Source organism: Tympanuchus pallidicinctus, unplaced genomic scaffold, assembly GCF_026119805.1.
Source record: "Tympanuchus pallidicinctus isolate F22 unplaced genomic scaffold, pur_lepc_1.0 scaffold7, whole genome shotgun sequence".
Taxonomy (NCBI): Eukaryota; Metazoa; Chordata; class Aves; order Galliformes; family Phasianidae; genus Tympanuchus; species Tympanuchus pallidicinctus.
Genome location: NW_026294791.1, coordinates 24,354,987 through 24,374,981, shown reverse-complemented (window position 1 = coordinate 24,374,981; position 19,995 = coordinate 24,354,987). Strand labels below are relative to the sequence as shown.

At 43.8% G+C, this 19,995-nt stretch overlaps 2 protein-coding genes across 2 annotated transcripts; one reads left to right on the top strand and one right to left on the bottom strand.

Annotated features, from left to right (window-relative positions):
* Window positions 1-3: 3 nt before the first annotated feature.
* On the bottom strand, window positions 4-16,187 carry DARS2 (aspartyl-tRNA synthetase 2, mitochondrial). The gene is made up of 17 exons (XM_052665528.1): window positions 16,031-16,187; window positions 15,552-15,651; window positions 14,153-14,219; window positions 13,847-13,948; window positions 12,590-12,685; window positions 11,537-11,660; window positions 10,865-10,911; window positions 8,404-8,510; window positions 7,809-7,878; window positions 7,042-7,221; window positions 6,566-6,673; window positions 5,105-5,167; window positions 4,758-4,910; window positions 3,351-3,569; window positions 2,406-2,516; window positions 2,132-2,207; window positions 4-898 (listed from the first exon to the last, which is right to left on the bottom strand). The coding sequence occupies exons 1-17, from the start codon at window positions 16,113-16,115 to the stop codon at window positions 711-713; spliced, it is 1,896 nt and encodes a 631-aa protein (XP_052521488.1). The 5' UTR covers window positions 16,116-16,187; the 3' UTR covers window positions 4-710.
* Window positions 16,062-19,161, top strand: CENPL (centromere protein L). The gene is made up of 4 exons (XM_052665538.1): window positions 16,062-16,399; window positions 16,473-16,724; window positions 17,128-17,670; window positions 17,984-19,161. Exons 1-4 carry the CDS (start codon window positions 16,178-16,180, stop codon window positions 18,053-18,055), a joined length of 1,089 nt encoding a protein of 362 aa, XP_052521498.1. The 5' UTR covers window positions 16,062-16,177; the 3' UTR covers window positions 18,056-19,161.
* Window positions 19,162-19,995: the final 834 nt, after the last annotated feature.

Sequence of the window (19,995 nt, the reverse complement as noted above, 5' to 3'; positions counted from 1 at the left end):
AACTGCTAGACAAACTTTATTTACAAAGGATACAAACTTCAGAACGGGTGCTCTGAAAGTGGCAGGACCACAGGCCCAAAGACACATCATCTCCTGTTTGGTGAACATCACAAGGACAACTGCTGCAAATACCACGCCTCCTCCTCTCCCTGCTTTTAACGGGGAACGCTCGAGTGCAACTCCCCATGGCAAATTCTGTATGACCAGGTATCCTCCAGCACGACACAAGCTGTTGGATGCACTGAAGCTTTGTCAGGCTCTTTACCCAGCATGGCATTACTCTGCTGTAACAGTTCTCAGCTAGAGATTCAGTGATTATCAGGAACACTGCATCGTTTTCCAGAGAAGCTGGTACGCTGCCTCCTTTAGATTTCAGGGAGGAGTTTGTGTGTGCAAACTGGAAAGTGGGAAATTAATAAATAACCATACCTTCAGATACAACACCCCAAAGGCAACAGTCTCAATATCCTAAGCTAAAACGATGGGCATTTTTCTTCTCGCTTTCCTACTTCTCCCTCCCATTGGCAACCCAAAGGTAAATTCCTATCAGGGGAGCTATCACATCTGTTCCCCATTCTGTTCTGAAACCGCAGTGGGATTATACTCCTCTGGTCCTCCCATAAGTTGATGTTTTTTCAAACTGAATTTTAGTATTTACAAGTTGGAAGCATCTCTGCTTTAACAGTTCAATTCACATCACTTGCTGCAAGTCAGTTTTTCTTCGCTTCTGTTTCTGCAGCAGGCCACGAAACGTGGATGTGATATGGCTCTAATTCTTCTGGAGTGACATAGTCTGGAGCACTGCCCATCAGGTCCCGTCCCCTGAATGATTTAGGAAAAGCAATGACATCTCGGATACTCGGAGAGCCAACGATGAGGGAGATGAGCCTGTCAAGTCCTAGAAGCAGAAAACAAATTGATGAATCACTTGAGCTACGGTCCTGTGCTAGTTTCTCTGATTCAGAAAATCAGAAAGGTGGGAGTAGGTAATACTGCCAGACTTAAAGAATAAAACTGAAGTAAGGGGAAAAAAGTTACCCTCAACCAGTAAAGAGAGAAACAGAGACGCCTAGACAGCAGATGAGCCTAGCAAAATAAAGCTTTTCAGTGTTACAAAAAATTCTGTGACATAACAAAGACTGCAAGACAGAGACAGTGCCTTTTCAAAAGCAGCATAACAATGCCAGGGCCACTAAGCAACAGGAACATTGTCAGGGCTCTGTTTAACTGCTCAAAGCTCTTGGTCAATCAGTTCTGAAGGACTAGAACAACCAGGAGGAATTCAGAAGGAGTAATAGCCTCTGAGTGATCAGATAAGGGAAAAATCACATTTGAAGACAGCAAGTTAAAGTGTTCTTCTGTTGCTGTTTAAACAAAAACCTGAAAGATTCTAGGAAAACAGACATTCCTGTAACACAGCTGTACGCAGTGCTGTAATGACTTCTCAAGATTCCATTCCACAGCAGCTTAAGCCAATCTAGATCAGTGCTGCTGCCTCCTCACACTCCCTGTGTCTCCTGAGACGTAATTTCTCCCTGTTGTGTACATTGCACTGCTGTGTACAGGTATCCATCAGGCCCGTGCTGAGACGGATCAGGGAGCTAACGTGACAGCATTCACTGTCAGTTTAAGTCTCTGAATGAATGAATGAAACAGAAGGCAGAAGGGAAGTGAGGCTGAAAGAAAGGCTGAGATTGTGGCAGTAACCCAGGGCATGAAGCAGTACCATACCATCCCATGCCTCCGGGGGTGCAATACAGAGATCCTGTACTGGCTGTACAGGAAGAAGAATTAAGATGACCCAGTGTTAATAAACACGCTGTTTGTAGAATAGTAGATAAGGACTGTCCTCAGATGCACTAACAGATGATTTGGTCCTTGCAGAAGAACTAAAACACATTATGATGCTGGATAGGAATACCAAAACATTCAAGAGCTCTGGTCTCTTTCATAAAGTAGCCACAGAAATGGAAGCATGCTGGTTGTTACTTTTTAGCACCACCAAAACAGCCATCTCTCACGTCCGGAGAAGATAGGGCTTCTGCTAACAAACGAGGCTTATTCTCAAAATCTAATATACCAAAAGAAAGCCACAAGACACCTGCATTCTGGATAATTGCAAAGCACTCACCTAAAGCAATTCCTCCATGAGGGGGAGCTCCAAATTCCAGAGCCTCAAGCAGATGGGAAAGCACCTCTGAGTCCTCCTGCAAAGTTACATAAGAAACATTACTGAACAAACAACGCTCTTCCTATTGACAGCATAGGATCTGATGGAGTCATCCATCTCTAGGAGCTGTTTATCTGAGAAGGACACTCCTGTTTCTCCAGAATTTGGAGCACATATAAATGGAGCAGTCATTTAAAACTTTAAGAGGATGTTGGGAGACATCTGGAGGTGTTACCTTCAGCACTTTCTCCAGCACAAAACGCTGCTGTTGCGCATTATGAATTCTGATGGAGCCACCTCCAATTTCACTGCCATTCAGCACAAGGTCATAATGCTGGCTACGAACCTGGGAAAAGAAGCCAACAAGCACCTTAGAAAAGCTGGGACACAATGGCATTTACAAAGACATACACATACAAAGATGCTGCAAACGAAGACATGATGTACTGCAACACTGCTCTCTCAATGCAGCCTTGTAATTCACAAACGAAGGAGGGTCCAAACACTGAGGATAAAGTTTTCCACTGAATTCCACCGGGGGGGTAACAGATTCCAAACTTAAGAATAACAAACATATAGATCACAACATAATCAAAGAGAAAGGAAACAATTGAGAGCTTTCATTTTTTATAAAGTCCTGTTAGTAGATACAGAGCAAAGCAGACTTCAAGTCTTGCCAACATTCCTCTTCTGGTTCCAGCTCCAGCAAAAACATGAAAGAAATCACATGGGCACATCTCTTCTTTTGTGGCTTTGTCGCTGCCATTTTAACAGCAGTTTGCATCCATTGAGAATTCAGGCTCCATGCTGAGACCTGATTGATCCCAAGCCTGAGCACAGAAAAAGCTCCAAGTCAAATACCAGTCCTAACAGAAGCATGGACTGCTGTTGACACAGGTGCATGTCACCTCAGGGTGGCACATAGCTGAACAGCAACAGGAACAATGCATGTTCTTTTGGAAACTTGATCAAAACTTGAAGCAACATGGTATGGGTCAGAATACAAGATCCCTTACCTTAAGCAGCTGCTTCCAACAAGCCCCTTTTGCCAGAGGGGCACCAAGAAGCTGGTTGTTATTCAGAGTAATCTTAAAGTTGTACCTTTCAAACAGACAGGTAGCTAGTTTTCCACAACACAGAGCTATCAGGGGACCAACACAACAGGCATGAAGTTAGTTACCTTCGTGGGGTCAGAATAGAGGAGGTTGGTATCTGAAGGATGAGGGGCAGTGAAGGGGTGATGAGCAGACTCCAGTTCAGAGGGATTCTCTTCCTTGGGGAGGAAAAGTGGGAAATCCACCACCCAGAGGAAGTGAAGAGCTGCAGGATCCCGCAGTATCATTCCAGCTGCCTCCAGGAGGTCAGCACTCTCCAGCCGTAGGCTTCCTAATGCAGAGCACTGCAGAAAAGAAAGGAGCTAATGAGAAAGGGCAATTTTACTGCCAGAGAAGTTGCTCGTATACCATCCAGGGACAGAGTTTTTTGTAACAGCAGCATCATATAAAGTATTAGCTGTACTGTGCTGTTGCAGTAAAAGCATTCTTGCCTTGTCTCCTAAAAAATATCATCTTCCTGCCAAGGCAGCAGCAGCTCCAGGGTTTGACAAAAAAAGAAAAAGAAAAGTCTGAGTAAGAAGCTGGAAAAGCTCATTTTCTTCCACATTCCATCCTCACAAAACTCTCCCAGACTGACCTCAAGTTCTACATAAGCATGGATTAACAGGGAATCATAGTTAATATCCTCACTTTAAAGACAGAAATGAAGGCACAGAAAGAAGTGACAGTTTTGGTGATCATGCAGAACATGACACCATACATAAAAGAATGCCTGGAAGGCAACATCTACTGGCAGGAATATAGAGAAGGTTAGGGACAGAATCTCCTATCTCCTCTGCTAATAAGCAGCCATGTTTCACTCTTACCATCTGCTTACAGGAGACAGCTACCTAGGTGTCTTTGTTTTCTAGTCTCTGTTTAGTGCTTTAAAAAGTAAGTTGAGCTGAGAGAAGCGGTGCCAATTTGTTCCTGTTTTATATTCCAGCCTTCATCTTGGTTACAAACTCTTCCCAGAATATAACTGGGAGAGAAACAGAAACAATAGGTGCACTTGTTGCTGATGCAGCTTCTGATGCAAAGAAACAAGGAATTAGAAGAGACGGCTCTGGGAAGACCTTCTTGTGGCCTTCCAATATTTGAAGGGAGCATATAAACAGGAGGGGGAATGTCTATAGGACAGGAGGCAATGGTTTTAAACTAAGATGGGGGAGATTTAGGTTAGATATTAGGAGGAATTTTTTCACACAGAGGGTGGTGACGCACTGGAACAGGTTGTCCAAGAAGGTTGTGGATGCTCCATTCCTGGAGACATTCAAGGCCAGGCTGGATGTGGCTCTGGGCAGCCTGGTCTGCTGGTTGGTGACCCTGCACAGAGCAGGGTGTTGAAACTCAATGATCACTGTGGTCCTTTTCAGCTCAGGCTGTTCTATGACTCTATGATTTTAGTGATCTGGGGTATTAGACAAAGGACAGGTAACTTCAAAGTCAACAGCAACATTCAACTCTCACAGTAATCCAGAAATGCTTCCTACCACTCGCTTGTGGTCTCCAGCTGCCAGCAGCACCACATCATCCACCTGCATGTTCAGTGCTTGGATGAGCTCTGACTGTTGCTCTTGACTAAGAAACTTGGTGAGCAAAGACTTCAAGCTCCCATCGGGCCTGCAGACAACATCCATGATTTCCTATTGAAAGATCAGTAAGAAGAATACGTTCATGTCAATGCTGCCCTCTCATCATCAACTCTTTTTAAATAAGGCTCTTAGTAATGAGCCTTTATTATTATTAAAAATTCTCCTCTACCTTCTTCTGCCTACAAGTGCCTTTATACAGTTTATCATTCACCACTTTTAACATTCCAGCAGTGTTGCTGTCTCACCTGGTTGAACTGGGATTTTGCAGCCTCCTTTAAGGATTCCAAATCTTTATTTTTAAGATATCTCTGAGGAAAAAGCAAGAAAAGACATTAGAGCAGCATGATCTACAGAAAGCCCTGCCAGAATTCAAATCTACTGTTTCCAAACATCTCGTGTTCTTCTGTTTCTAGCTGTTCAAGAACCTGTGATAGAAACAAGAGCTGTGGAACAAGAGTGGGCTCATGGAACTGAACTCGTGGCAGCTTAGTGTTTTCTCCAAGCACTGCTTTCAGAAAGCGGCTTCTGTAAGCTGCAGTTTTTCCCCTCACTCACAGATCAGACATAGCTGGTCAGCAGTGGGAGACCATGCCAATTAATTACTCTAGCCTACAGATTACAGAGCAGGAACACGTTTTTAACACTACACTGACAATGGTGAAAGCACAGCTCAGTGTGGAGGAATAACAGGAAGAAACCAACCAGGCTCATCCTCACATGCAAAGGAATGCAGCAGATGTTCCTGATCTTAAAAAAAAAAAAAAAAAAAAAGAAAGAATATTTTAAAGACAGAGAGGCTTGAAACTCCACTTTTGTTTTGCAAATGCACTTCTTTAGTGCCCTCTCGTGGGAAGACAGTAACTTGTGTTTTCTGCCAAAATTATACAACTCCCAAACTGAAGTCCTACTCATAGAATCGGAAAGAACTCACAAAGTTTACTGAATCCAACTCCTGGCTCTACAAAGAACCACCCAAAATTCAAACCCTGTGTTTGACAGCATTGTCTAAATGCTTCCCGTGCTCTGGTAGTCTTGGTGACATGACCAAATGCCCTGGGAAGCCTGCTCCAGTTTAAAAAAATCATGCAGATTCATGTTATTCTATTCTCTAAGGATAAGCGTTCAATACTTTTTTCCCCTTACTGCCTATGCTGCAAAGACATCCACAGCCAGAGTTACATTTGCTTCCCCGTTAAGATAGGCCAAAGATAGTTTTCCATCTACTGTCAGCTTTGGGTTTGATTTGTGGCATTTTGCTTACATGAGAAGCACCCAGAAATGCAACAAAAGCAATCGTGAGAGAGGCATGCAAACTAGCTGACCTTTCTCCTATCAGTCCAGAACACCACTGTGCCATACCTGATTCTATTTCAATCTCTCTCCAGAGGGCAAATTTATTATTCAGATGCCATCCTTGACAAAAGCAAGCTGAAGCCCCAAGAGGCTTCCCCATCCCCAGGGGACCTTGCAGCTCTGTTCTCTTCCTGGCCTTCATGAGGACAATATATTCTTCCCATCGCCTGATCATCTCCATTTCCCAATTGTAACAACACTGTGCCCAACCTGACGTCAATCACAAGCAACCCCGAGCTCCCTGAAGGAGGCTGCTCCCCCACTCATAGCAGGGAACATTTCCACACCAACAAAGGAATTCGAGTTGGTATTTTATTTCACAAGTGTACACAGCATGTAAAAACATCACTTACCACTCCCTGAGGGATACAAATAGCCTTGGCAGTGCTGTGAGGGTAACTGAGCACATTCTGCACAAACCCAATGTCCAATCTTCGGAAAGTATCACTGATATCCACTATCTAAGCAAGGAGAGAGCACAGGAAAAAGCTGTTGTGGTAAAAATATGAAGCAAAAAAAAAAAATAATCACAAGCCTGTGTCTTATTGCCTTCAAAAGCCACTCTTTGGGACACCATTTCCTTGCTCAGAGAAATCAACAGGTCCCAGAAAGAAATGAATGGGGCCAAGCTTGAATAACCATCAGAAGACTGATGGCTACAGAGACAAAAAATGTAAGAGGGCCTGGAAAACCCAAGAGATTCCTTTGGTATATTAAAGGATTAAGAATTCCACGTAACCACATACATACAATTTAATCAAAGATTATTCTTAGAACACTACCAGAAATAAAAAGAAAAGCTGCAAGTTTCCAGCAGGCAAACCCACACCTTCATCCCAAAGCGAGTGTCTGGTTTATCAGTCCCATAGTCAGCCAGTGCCTCCTCATAAGTCATGGAAGGGAAAGGAGTTGTAATGGGGCCTCTTTCCTCAGGCCAGGAATATTGCAGGAGGCCCTCTATCAACCTCTGGATCCCAGCTTGATCTACAAATGACATTTCTATATCTATCTGAAAACAGAGAACAAAAGGGAGATTGCACATTAGCTATAGTTTTTGCCTCTGCACTGCTACTTGCAGAAACTCTTAGAATATTAAGCCAACATAACAGGAAACAATATACAACATTAAGTCATAGCACAATTACGTTAGATTAAGGGTGTGCTTATGATCTCCCTACACTGTGATGACTCAGGCAACAATCTCCTCAGAGTACTAAGTGAGGTAATGATGACAAGGATGAATAGAGAAACCTTGAACGGACCCAGCTAACTCTGCCTGGGTACAAAGCTGATGTAAGGGATGCCCAGCTCTGCAGGACAGGAGCAGAAATGCATCATCAAGTACCACCACTGCTGCAACACAATTCCCACATTTATTCATCAGCACCTGGGACTGAAGTCAGCCAAGGACAGTCACAACTTTGTTCACATCCCACTCTGACTGCAAGGGGCCGTGGCTGCAAAGCACACACAAAACAGCATTCCACGTCCCTGAGGCAGGACAAGGACCAACAGATACTTAGCCTTCAGAAGATAAAAATACCCACAAGCTTTTTGGGTGAAGGGGGAGGGTGAAAGGCAGTGCATGTTAGTTACCTGAGTGAATTCTGGCTGCCTGTCAGGCCGTGAGCCTTCATCACGGTAGCAGCGAGCAACCTGGAAGTACCTGCAAGAGTACTTACACTTAGATAACAATTAAAGGTACCTTAAATTAAATTATGGCTACAGAACTGATCATAAGACTGCTATGCTCCCTATGTAGTGCATAATCACAGTCCTGATTGCTGCCATTCCCTTAAATGCATGGAATTTTGATTGGAAGCAGCATACCAGCAGCTGTACCCATCTCCAGCCATACCCTCCCAAGGTTACCAGGTGAGCTGCACTCTGACAGATTTTCTGTCCTTCAGGCAGACTGTCTCTGCAAAGCTTATCCCTACATTTGTGCTTAAGATCAGGTTTCCATTTGAAATAGCAAAGATTTCAACCATCAAAAAGAGATAAGGTTACTCTTACTGGAAGGTATTATTGCTAATGAGACTGGCTTAGCAAAAAATGCAAGTATTCAAGGATCTCTTTGAAACAAAGCCCTTGGCAGTAAGTTCCTGGAGAAGTCTTGAACACATCACACATCAAAGCAAGCAAACCCTGGACAGTGCATGCAGACAATGACAGTCCAAGTAACACTTACCTGTCCAGGCCTCCAATCATCAGGAGCTGCTTGAACTGCTGAGGACTCTGAGGCAGAGAGTAGAACTTGCCTGCTTCCCTGGAGGGCACAAGGAATTCCTTTGCCCCCTGGCACGAGAAAGAAGTTTAGCAAGTAAGTACCTCTGCTCTCAGCTGAGACAAAGCCAACCAGAATATACCCAGCACACCAGTGGCCTTAGGCCACTTTCCTTCCCCACTTCTCTTTCCAAAAATTCAGCTTTAACATTCCAAGCAAGAAAAACTGGGAAAGGAGAAAATTGAACACGGAATGGCAAAAGCATGAAGTTTATAAAGATAACAAGACTTGAAAGAAAAGGTTATTGAACCTTTCATCTAAATACCTGACCTGAAGAGATAAGCCTTTTTCTACAATTGGTGCATCCAGCAATCAACACAAATGCTTCAATTCATGCACTCTACATCTTTCTTCCAGACTCCTTCCCTCCAGATTATTTTTTGTTTGATAGCATGAGGTCATACTGCAGCCTTTCCCCCTACTATAGGTTTACTTCACTCTAGGAACTTTATATTTTCAAAATCTTCGCCAAGTCAAAGAAGAAGAAAATTATAAAGTGGTTAAAAACTTTGGAGAAGGATAATGGAATAGTTGCCCTGTTTACATAGGCAGCCAAGCTAAGCACTGAAATTCAGAGGCTGGTGTTGTAGTTCTGGACCTCTACCTTCAAAACTGTAGATAAGTGAGCCACAAGCTTGCACCAGGATTGCTGAAATCAGCACTTATGTGGCTGTGTTTGGGTTGGTAGGGTCAGGTCTTTATTCTAGATCCTGTAAAGGAACTGCTATGTTTCTGTCATCTTGCCTACTGCTTCTGCCTAATAAATCCACCTTGTACCAAGGCTGCAGCAGAACTGAAGGAGACACGTGCAGGCTGCACAATTCCATAGGTGGCTGGAAGATGACTGTAGAAGGACCAGCAGCTGATAAGAGAAGAGATACATCAGCCTGCCACTTTAACAGACTGTAGCCTGTTCAAGTCTGCAGACTGCTCATCTACCACAATCTGGACTGACTGCTGTCTCAGCATGTCTGCAACACAAATCCCACCCAAGCATATGTGCACTATTACTACTTCACTTGCAGATGTGTGTTGAAAGTGGGGTATTCCTTCTCTGATCATCAGGGAGCTAATAAGCTCAAATACCATCTTTTTCTTGCTCCTGCCTCTGGCAGCAGAGCTAAGTGGAAGACAAGTCACTTCAGTGCTTCCTCAAGTGACCCAAACAGAGTTGTATGAGCAGCCTATAAATAGTACTTAGAAATGAGCAAGTGGAGAAACCTTTTGTAACATCTGGTAAATCTTTAATCATCTCTTGAAGGCTGGGTCCACTTCTGCTTCCCTGCCATTTGCTGCTCTCGACTGCCTCACACAAGACTTTGGGTTTTAATCTCAGTTAGGGCTGTGTTCAGAGCTAGAAATAAATGCAGCAGCAATTTGTTCAGCTCTGAGAGAAGGACATAGGCAATATAAAGCGGGGATATTCCTTCTCTCAGCATTAGGAAGCAGAGAAGTGACACAAAGACTCGGAAAGACTTGTGTCCTTGCAAAACACTTTGATTTGCCATCTTTTGCTCCAGCCATAGGGATACACCTACCACAGAGCTCTGCTCAACTACTGAATCAGATCTAGCATCAACAACTTGGACACATACAGGACTTAAGTCTGACATACACATCTAATGGAGAAACTGGGTGTACAGTATCATTATTGGTAGACCAGATTCCCTGGTGGGCAATGAAGGAGCCTCAGACAAAGCTATTTTTCAGAATTAAATCTAGAAATTCTAGCCTAGCAGCACAGCTGTGAAGTGCAAGAGGAAAGGATCTATTTTCCCTATCATAACATCCTATTTCTGATGTAACTGCTGCCTCTGTATTAAACAGTCTGTTAACTAGCTTGATCTGAGACAGCCATAAGGATTCTCCACCTCTTGCTCAGCAAGACTAATGCATATGCATATTAGACTAATGCACTCATGACAGGGATTTAAATGCAAGAATTCAATATTCCTGGCCTACAGCTTGTCTGTGATTATTTTGGAAATGAAAGGAAGGCATACAAACTCAGAAACTGAAATGCTTTTAGTAGTGCCACTGCAGTAAGCTATGGGTTAAGAGATAAATGCTAAAAAAAAAAAAAAAAAAGTCTTTCCAGGCTAGGATTTGCATTCAGTGTAATCTACAAGATAGAAGCTTTATTCTTTCATGGTAATTGAAGGTTCAAAGTCAAGACATAAAGGTGCCACTTCTACCCTTCCATTCCCTCTACTATTACAAGGATCAATACATTGTATCAGAAACTGACACACAAGCTGTTAGTGAGGGGAAGCAGTGAAGGTTGAGTGGCAAGTGACTGTAATTCAACCATCAACTGCCTATGCCACTGCAGGAGGCTAAAATGCATTACTAATGGAATACATACCCCTGGGGTTCTCTTAAAGAGCGTTGGTGTTTCTACATCCACAAACCCTGAGGAACAAACACAGAATACGCTGACAGCAGAGACAAGAACTAGTATGACACAAAGTAGGCTAGAGAAGGGTTTGTTAGTCAGCTCTGGAGGTAATGGAGCACACCATGCAGCCTCTCCAAATCTCCAGACTTTGCTGTTTCTAAGAATAACTTTTGCACTGACCGACTTAAAAGCTGAACTTCCCCAAAGCACTGCCAGAACTGCTGAAGACAGAACTCCAAACTGGCAAAGAAACTGTTAATTCTCTATCCATTTTGAACCAGGCTTTGGTTTTTTAAGAAGGGCTTCCTGATTTTAAGACAAACGTAAATCCTACAAGAAATTCATCTCTTTAATACACCTCCAGTTGGATGACCAAAAGAGAAACTATTTGCAAAATGCCTTTGATCACTTCAAATTCTGGACATAGCTCATGAGAAACAACCGCTTTGTGGCAAGCTAAGATATTTCAACATCCTTTGTTCTTTAGACCTGCCAACATCCCTCTAAGTCTGCCACTACAAGCAGTGCGCCCTTCCCAAGTGAGAACAGCCTGGAGTTGTTTAGTGCTCTCTCCTAGCAATAGGAAAGAGCAGGAAAACTCTACAATGCTGTCTGCTACACTTCAAGCACTTTGCTTACCATGGTGATTACACAGGTACTCTCGCATCCTCATCACCACCTGGGATCTCAGCCTCAGGTTGTACTGTAACTGGGAGCTGCGCAGGTCCAGGTAGCGATACTGCATGCGCAAGGCCTCTGATTTCTGGGGAGAAGAAACAAAACTCAAACTGCATGCCCAATGAAGCCACAGGACAAAAGGGGGAAAGCTGAAAAAGGATACTGCCCTGTTGCCACACATAATCCACAGCCTGCATGGAGAAAGAGCAGCCACTGAGAGGGTCTCTAATGCATGATCATTGGGTTTTTTTTGGAAGAAAAAACACAGACATCCATTCTGCACTAGGAGTTGCCTCAGCAAATCTCAATTTCAGCCCTCTTAATTCTGGCTCCACTGTGACAGACTGTAGTGATCCCCGGGGCTTTTAAGCAGATGAGCAGTATCATACATGTATCTAAAGGAACAACCAAGTGGTGATACACACTTATCACAGATAGGAAAATTAAACTACTGCAGATGGTGGGAATTGCTCAGGAGATGTAACATGGAAGGAATAGCACATAGTTCTCCCAATTCTTACACCTATGTATCAGTCACACAGTAGTCAGTGGCAGAGAAGAACTTAACAGCAATGCCTTTCATATACCACAGAAACTACAATAAGAACAACCTTTTATAAGACTATGTATTCACTGAAGAAAATCCTCTGGCCAACTAGCTACTCACCCAGATAAGACTAAGCACACTTGCCTTAAAACACAGCACTGCATTGGCAGATTCTCTTTCACACTCAAGAAAAGCTAGCACAGCCTGAATTTCTTGCACTTTTCCCTTTACCATCTGTTCTTAGTGTGGCATTTTAAAACTCTCTGCAGTGGAAACATTCAAGCCTTGTTTTCTGCGTAAGTCCAATTAGAAATGTCACCTCCCCACTAACAATACACACACCCTTCTTCTAAAGCACAGCTGGGAAGAATCAGATGAAGCTCTCACAGATGTTTTGCCATCACCCTGGACAAATTCCTGATTTACTGAAAACCCACTGCCTTGGTACAAGGGAAGAATGCAGACACCTTGATGAAATCTTTGATTTCAAAGGGCAGCTTCTTGCAAAAGTTGAGAACCTCTGCAGTCTCCACCTTGACTTCAATGTCCCCTGTTGGCATTTTCTACAGAAAAAGGCAAGAAAAAGAACAGATTCAAAACTTAGGGTGATCAGCTGGGCAAAGGTATTTCAAAGCTGATCAGTGGAAACAGACCAAGCCCAATTCATATAATTAGCCTCTCTGCCTTTTAATACAGTATAACTCAGAACTTCTCTCAAGTAGAAATCTCTCCTAGATTTTCCTCCTGCTCAGAAAAAAATACAAGCCAGCTCACTCAAAATTGTGTGTTCTCTTCTAGCAGCATATCCATCTCTACAAGAAATAACACTGCTTTTCCTTTACTTTCTGCTTCAGTGACATGCTGAGCACAGAGCAGCAGTCCAGCACGGATCCTGGTAGGACACATGACTTGGACAAAACAGTAGTTCCATTAGATTCAGTGAAATCACATAGAATGAATTTTAGAGTACGTTTGCCTTCAATAAAAGTCCAAAAAGGTGACTTGGGAGGAACTTCTCAGAATTTCCAGTTCTGAACACCAGTTCTCAGAACTAGTATTCTTTTCCTGAGGGAAAGCAGACAGCCCCCGCCACTCAGCACTGTGCCACACTGAGATTTGTTTCATCTTATGGAACTCTTTAGTTAGCAGGGGAAAGTATACACAAACTTCTTTCCAGGTCTGCCAATGATGCAGGATACTGACAATCTTGACAGGCATTTAGGGGAGCAACAAAACTGAAGTTCGCATGGATTTTGTCAGCAAAACAACAGCTGATTACAATGAGAACTGAGAAATGCACTTGTAAAAGAAAAAACAGTATTAAATCTTTGTTTCTTATATAATGAGAAACAAATCTATTGAGAGAGGAAAAGGTCATCTCTTACTGCAAAAGACAGTGACAATACTTATTTTTAGAAAAAAAAAAAAAAAAGTGATCTCAACCACAATTTGAAAGGCTGAAAAGTTAGCTTTTCCCTGGTTCTTATTATCCTTTCAAAGAGTAGAATTTAATTCTGGGTGTTTGTAATGTGCTGTGGCTTTTCTTAAGCTATTTGTCACAGCAGTTACTCCTGCCTCACAATCTCTGAGGATAGGCTGACATACAGCACAGAACAAAACTGTCTGTGGCAAAGCTGTGACACAAACAAACGACCGTAACCCCACTGCCCAGTGCTCTTCTCCCCCAGAGGAATAAAAACCTTGAGAGAACCCAGCATCCTCACCAGATTCTCCTGCCCTGGGGGCCGAGAAGACACGATGCCAGTCACTCGCACAACAGATTCCACTGGGGCATTGGACAGGAGCTTCCTCACATGAGAATGTGCCTGCAAGGAGATCCAAATGTACCTCAAAAAACTCAAAAGCACTGTGCCTCATTTCTAAATGGTCCATTTGAATCTGGGACCAGTGCAAAACCAGAGGAAACAATACTAGCAGTCCTTTTGCAGCATCACAGGGCTCTCTGGTTAAGTATCGTGCTCTGCCCTCAATTTCTGCTGCACAGAAGCTCATACTTAGGTAGCACTTACTTCATCCTGTGGAATGATGATCTGGGTGAGTCCCTGGAAATCCCTCAAAACCAGGAACAGGCCTTGTCTGATTCACAAAAAGAAAAGAACACAAAAGGGAAAAGTTCTGTCAAAATCCAGTCATCTTTTGCTTTTTAAGTCAATGCATGTGGTGACAAGTTATTGTCTGTATCTTGTTACTAATATTTTAAAACACTTCAGAAGCATATACATCTGAATATGATCTGAACAACTGGACTCAGATTTTATCCAATCACAATGTGCAAATAACCAGAAGATGCAGTATCTTAATTTGAACATGAAATCACAGAAAGCATGGCTTACAAACACAGGTAATTTCCAGAGATTTCCTGCTGAGAAACTTGATTCAGATAAACATATTTAGGTGAGCAACAAAAGGGAAGTTCACGTGGATTTTGTCAACAAAACAACAAAAAGAAAACTCACAACCATCTAACAGGCAGCAGAGTGCTACTCTCATAAGTTTGACATGAGCAACTCACGCTCCTAGACCAAGCATCACAAATATCAATCTCCTTAGCTGCAATAGTGGCAGCTGCTGTTATGCTTGAAGCTGTCCTATGAAACATACCCTGTGTTTAAAGGCAAAAGCCCAACAATCTCATTTCAATAATGACAACATCGCTCCTGGAACCCCACCCACTCAGAGATGCTCATGCTGGCCTCACACAACCAATGCCAACCATGACTGCAGAACAATACTGAATAAAAGGCAGTCCCTCTGCAGTATAAAATACAGAAGGCCATTTTTGATGGGAATTATTCTGCTCAAAACCATAGGACTTACCTCCTTTTTACTTGCACATATCCAAAAACACAACAATTAAGAGCTGCAATACAAACAAGCTTTTCAGTCTGCATTTGGCAAATGCACAGCTCCAATAGGAGAGTTTATTTAACACCACCTAAGGCAAGATGTTGGAACTGATATTTTATCCTTTGCTTACTAGCTTCTCCCAGCATATCCTTTTCAAGTAAAGCATGCATACTTTAAAGAAGCATCCTTAGATGTTACAGTAGAAAATATATTTTTTTTGTAAATTGAAAAACAACCTAAGAAATTCATAGAAAAGAAATTAAAAGCTGTCTGAACTGTTGTAAGTATGTTACTATTTAATTACTCCTACACACGAAGAAGGTAGCAATATTTAGCTGTTCACAGGGGTGCAAGGAGTATCAACTAATATTGATACCAAACTCTGGAATGTTAAATACTGCTGTGGCATGGTTTCCAACTGCTTAGTCACACATATTAGAAGGGGATAACATAAGATGTAAAAGGTAACTGAAAGCACACAGAAGTATCAGAATGCAGGCCTAGAGAGTACATTGGATCTGCCAATGAAGCAGCTCTTGTTCTCACAGTGTTTGAGTTTACCTTTGGTACTGAATCCATCCACACAAGGTGACCTCCTGTCCTATATGAGCAGCACGCAGCTCTCCACAGGTGTTGGTCCGAGCAGCAAAGCTATTGACATCTGAAATTAAAAAAAAACATAGGAACTCAGGCTGTCTGCAGGGATGGGGCAGCTCTCTGGGCAGCCTTTGTCAGTGCCTAGCAGCCCTTATTATAACTAACTTCTTCCTTATATTCAGTCCAGATCTCCCCTCTTTTAGTTTGAAGCCACTTCCCCTTGCCCCCTCTCACAGACCTTGCTGAAGAGTCTGCCCCCTTCCTTCTTACAGCCCCGCTAAAGGCTAGAACAGAAAGAGGGCTTAGGAAGCCAACGTGGAACCCCGCTGGCAGCCAGCACACAGGTGTTAATTAACCCTCTGGTGTGGAACAGCCGACGGGTGCTGCTGCTCAACCACACGCCCATAGCTAGATTCGAACTGACCCCCTCACAGCCCGCTCACCTGGAGCGCGGGGCACCCAGCCGCTGCTCAGCCGGGCCCGCTCGGTACTCAGCCGAGGTAACGCGCTACGTACCAAGCGCAGCATCCCAGCAACGGGCGCAGCTCAGCCGGCGGCTCACCCAGCCACCATAAGGCACCGCCCCCAAGATGGCGGGCGGGGCGGGGCGCGGCGGCGCGGGGGCCGACGGGACGGGCGTTCAAATGGCGGGCGGGCCGGCGGCGGGCTCCGCTATAGAGATGGAGGGCGCGATGCGGACGCTGCCCAGCAGCGGGCGGCCATCCGGCACCGGGCGGCTGTCCCGAGGTCTGCTGTTCGGGCGGAACTACGGGCTGAGCCCCGGCAGCCGCCTGCTGCCGCCGCGCTGTCAGGTAGGACCGTCCCTCGGAGGCCGCCGAGCCCCGAGGGGGAGCGATGCCATGGATGTTTGTCCTTCGTTTTTAGGAGAACGCGGATCCGCAGAAGACGGCGTTCCTCCTGCGGAAGCAGTGGACCCTGTACAGTGTCAGCCCTCTGTACAAGTTTTCCAACGCCGACTTGAAGGACTACGCCCGCATGTTGGGTGTTTTCATCGCCGCCGAGAAGCAGAAGGGGCTGGCAGTGGATGTGGACGGAGAGCTGGGGGTCAAGGTGGCCATGTCCGGTCTGCCCGAGCTGAGGGGCAGCGAGCAGGACCCCCCCGCTGTGCTGGTGCAGGTGGGGCACTGGGGTGCTATTCACAGCTCTGGGACCAGCTAAGGACAGAGCACAGGGAGTGGGGAGCAGCTGAGGGAATGGGATGGGGCGGTGTGGAGAAGGGGAGCACAGGGGAGACCTCGTGGTGAGGTGAGGGTCGTCCTCTGCTCCTGCAATAGGACAAGAGGGAATGGCCTCAGGTTGTGCCTCTGGAGGTTCTGTTTGGGTATTAGGAAAAACTACTTCTCGGGAGTGTTGAGGTGCTGGATGCCCAGGGAGTTGGGGGAGTTGCCTGTCCCTGGAAGTGTTCACCAACTGTGGGGATGTGGCCCTGAAGGATGTGGTCGTTGGGGATAGGTTGATGGTTGGACGGGATGATCATGGTGGCCTTCTTCAACTTCAGTGATTCTTTTCCCCATTCCAGCTTTCCTTGAGATCATCACTTTCCCCAAAAAACTCAGAAGAGAAGCTGATATGGTCAGGATGGTTCTGCTGTGTGGCTGGAGATGATCTTGTAGAGGATTTGCCTGAGAACTTCACTTGTTTACCTTTGTTCCTTGTTAATGGGGCAGAAAGTTACACAGCCATTGTTGGAAGTTGGTTTCAGGAGACTTTTGACTGCTGTTTCCGTCGTTTAGCCATCAGCCCTCTCAATCTCACTTGGATGGCAGCTATGTGGACTGGATGCGAAGTGGACAAAAACACAGCTGCCACGGAACTCCTTTTCTCTGTTCCTCACCTGCCTCAGCCTCTGGATATTTTATATGCCATTCACCCTGAGGATGCAAAAGCTCTGTGGGACACAGTCCAAAAAACTCCAGGAGAGATCACTCAGGAAGAGGTGGATGTCTTTATGGAATGCCTTTATTCCCACTTCCACAGACACTTTAAGATCCACTTGTCAGCTACAAAACTGGTGAAAGTTTCTACGGGAATTGCCTCAGCACACTGTGATGGGATCATAAAAGTGAGTTCAATGATAATGCAGCTTGTTATCCTAATACCAGACAAGTAGAATAGTTGTACTTTACTAGAAATGCCTTCCTTTTAGAAATGAAGGCTGCCTGTATCTTACAAATAGCTTCCTACTAGAAGTCAGAGGGCTCCAACAAGAGCAGCATGGAGGCAGGAGTGTTTCTGTTCCATATCTTGGGTCAAAATCGTTTTTAAAAAAGAATATTTTGCAGATAACTGCAAATCTGACTGCATTCATTTGTTTTAGTCATTTAAGGGTGTGCAAATGACCACTGATTTTCTTTCTTTTTTTTTTTTTTTAACAGTTTCTACAAAGCCAATACCTGATTGGAGTGCTGATGCTACTGACAGAATTAGCAATCTCTCAGATACAGTGAGACTCAACTCCGCATATCTTTGTGCATACAGAGGCTTACCAATGGAAGCTGATAAGCCTACTGAAAATTCATTCTTGCAACATTTTTTCTTCTGATCTGTAACTCCTGTGTGCAACTGCTGCATTTAAATCCATAGCCACAGTTCAGTATGCAGAAAAGGCATTTAACCCTACAGTAGCTTGTTAAGCATCTGTCTGTTATAGTCGCTCTATCCATTTGTCTGTATTTATCTGCTGGAGGCTAGGAAACAAAACTGCAAGTTCTTGGATGCGACTTACTGACAAGTTTTTCCATTATTGCTGCTGTCAGCAATTTTGGTTTTCACTTAACTGATAGCACCAGCTGTACAGTTATACTGTGGTACACTTGGGCTGCAGGCTAAATGTCAACCACTCCACTGTCAAGCATGCCTGAAAAACTGATACATGTTTTAAGCTTCTAACTTCATTGTTAGCTAATTAAGACTGGCTAGTAAGGGTCGTAAAATGTTCATCTGCTCCCTAGCTGAGCAAGGTGAAAAGCATGACAGTTCCCTTGTTTCCAGCTCTGGTCTCACAAAGTTAACGCGTGAGAAATTGAAATCAGCATGAACTAGAGATTTAATGTGCTTTGCCTGGTAGTTTATTGCCTTGGATGTAATACTGTAGGCCAGAGTTCTGAGTTGGAGTTCTTGGTGCTGGAACTTTATATTTTATCTCATTCTATACCAGGTAACAGTTCAGAGCTAGTGCACAGAGGCTGACTACAAACTATGTGAGCCAAAAGGAAGTAGAAGTGCTATGACTTGTATAACAGTACCTCATAAATATTTTTTTAGCTTTTTTCCCTAATTGACTAGAGACAAACAGCATGTCTGACTCAATGTATACTTGTATTCTATTTTAATTTTTTTTACCTGACTAAACTGTTAAGCTTTTCTGCTCACAGTATTATTGAATGTGTAAAGCATAATTTCCTGTGAAATTCACTTGTAATAACTTTAGGCTTCAAGAACTTTGTACAAGTAATCAGTTAAATATGTTGTAACCTACCTGTAAGCAGGAAGGCAAGGTGTGAGTTGACCAAACCACAAGGTTAGAACACATCAACTCCCCCTTAAAGGAGCTGGCTTGTTCCTTCTTCACCCCAGCAAGGCTGAGATGAACCAGCTGTGTACACATGAATAACATGACACCATCACATGCCTAGCTCCTTATCTCTTACTGAAACTAGCCTCCTAGTACAGTTAGAAAAAGAACCATGTACTTGCTTTCAGTTTGTATTAAGCAGAGTTAGTTTTGCCTTGTGAAGGCTGTATTTGTTGAATTGAGGATGCTTACTGAGTTAAGCACAGCCACAGGTCGTGACAGCCCGGCAACTATTAGTTCTGTTGTTTTAGTTTCCTTTCAAAGACATCAAAGTTTGCTATGTTGACTGAGAGGAATGCTTGGTAAGCAGACCTGTATTTGATTTTAAGTTAACCCATTAGTCATTTTCAAGATCTAATGTTCTGATCTGACAGTTTGCATAAGTAATTTCTAAATTCAATGTAGCCTTGAGAACCTAAAAGCATATGAACCTTGTGGGAATGCTCCAGCAGCATGCTTTGCTTTTAAGATTAGTACTTAGCTGAAGCCAGTGCTCTGCTAATCGTGCTCAGTATCTACCATAGGCTGCCTGTGGACTAGTGCTGGAATAAAGAACTACTTCCCCTACCTTATCACATGCTTATTTGTGCTACGGCTCTCAGCATCTGCAGAGAAGGCAGCAGAGGTAGATTTGACAAGATCACACAGCTACTTTCTTCCAGGAGAACAAAACTGGTTCTGAAGCACATGCTTCTAGGTAAGTGAAGGTAACACCAAATGCCTGCAGAGTTTTTAAGCCCCTTTTACTTGGACCTTTACCTGAAAAAGGTAGCATTCCTATTCACTGTATCTAAACAAACTGTACAAAAACAT

Bases quoted from the DNA above. Each gene is read 5' to 3' on its own strand.
- DARS2 (XM_052665528.1), bottom strand. From the start codon at position 16,115: ATGCTGCGCTTGGTACGTAGCGCGTTACCTCGGCTGAGTACCGAGCGG. The intron at 15,652-16,030 runs GTGAGCGGGCTG...TTTTAATTTCAG, and splicing joins CTGGGTGCCCCGCGCTCCAG to ATGTCAATAGCTTTGCTGCT. The intron at 8,511-10,864 runs GTATGTATTCCA...TTCTCGTGCCAG, and splicing joins TCTTTAAGAGAACCCCAGGG to GGGGCAAAGGAATTCCTTGT.
- CENPL (XM_052665538.1), top strand. From the start codon at position 16,178: ATGGCGGGCGGGGCGGGGCGCGGCGGCGCGGGGGCCGACGGGACGGGC. The intron at 16,400-16,472 runs GTAGGACCGTCC...CTTCGTTTTTAG, and splicing joins TGCTGCCGCCGCGCTGTCAG to GAGAACGCGGATCCGCAGAA. The intron at 17,671-17,983 runs GTGAGTTCAATG...TTTTTTTAACAG, and splicing joins ACTGTGATGGGATCATAAAA to TTTCTACAAAGCCAATACCT.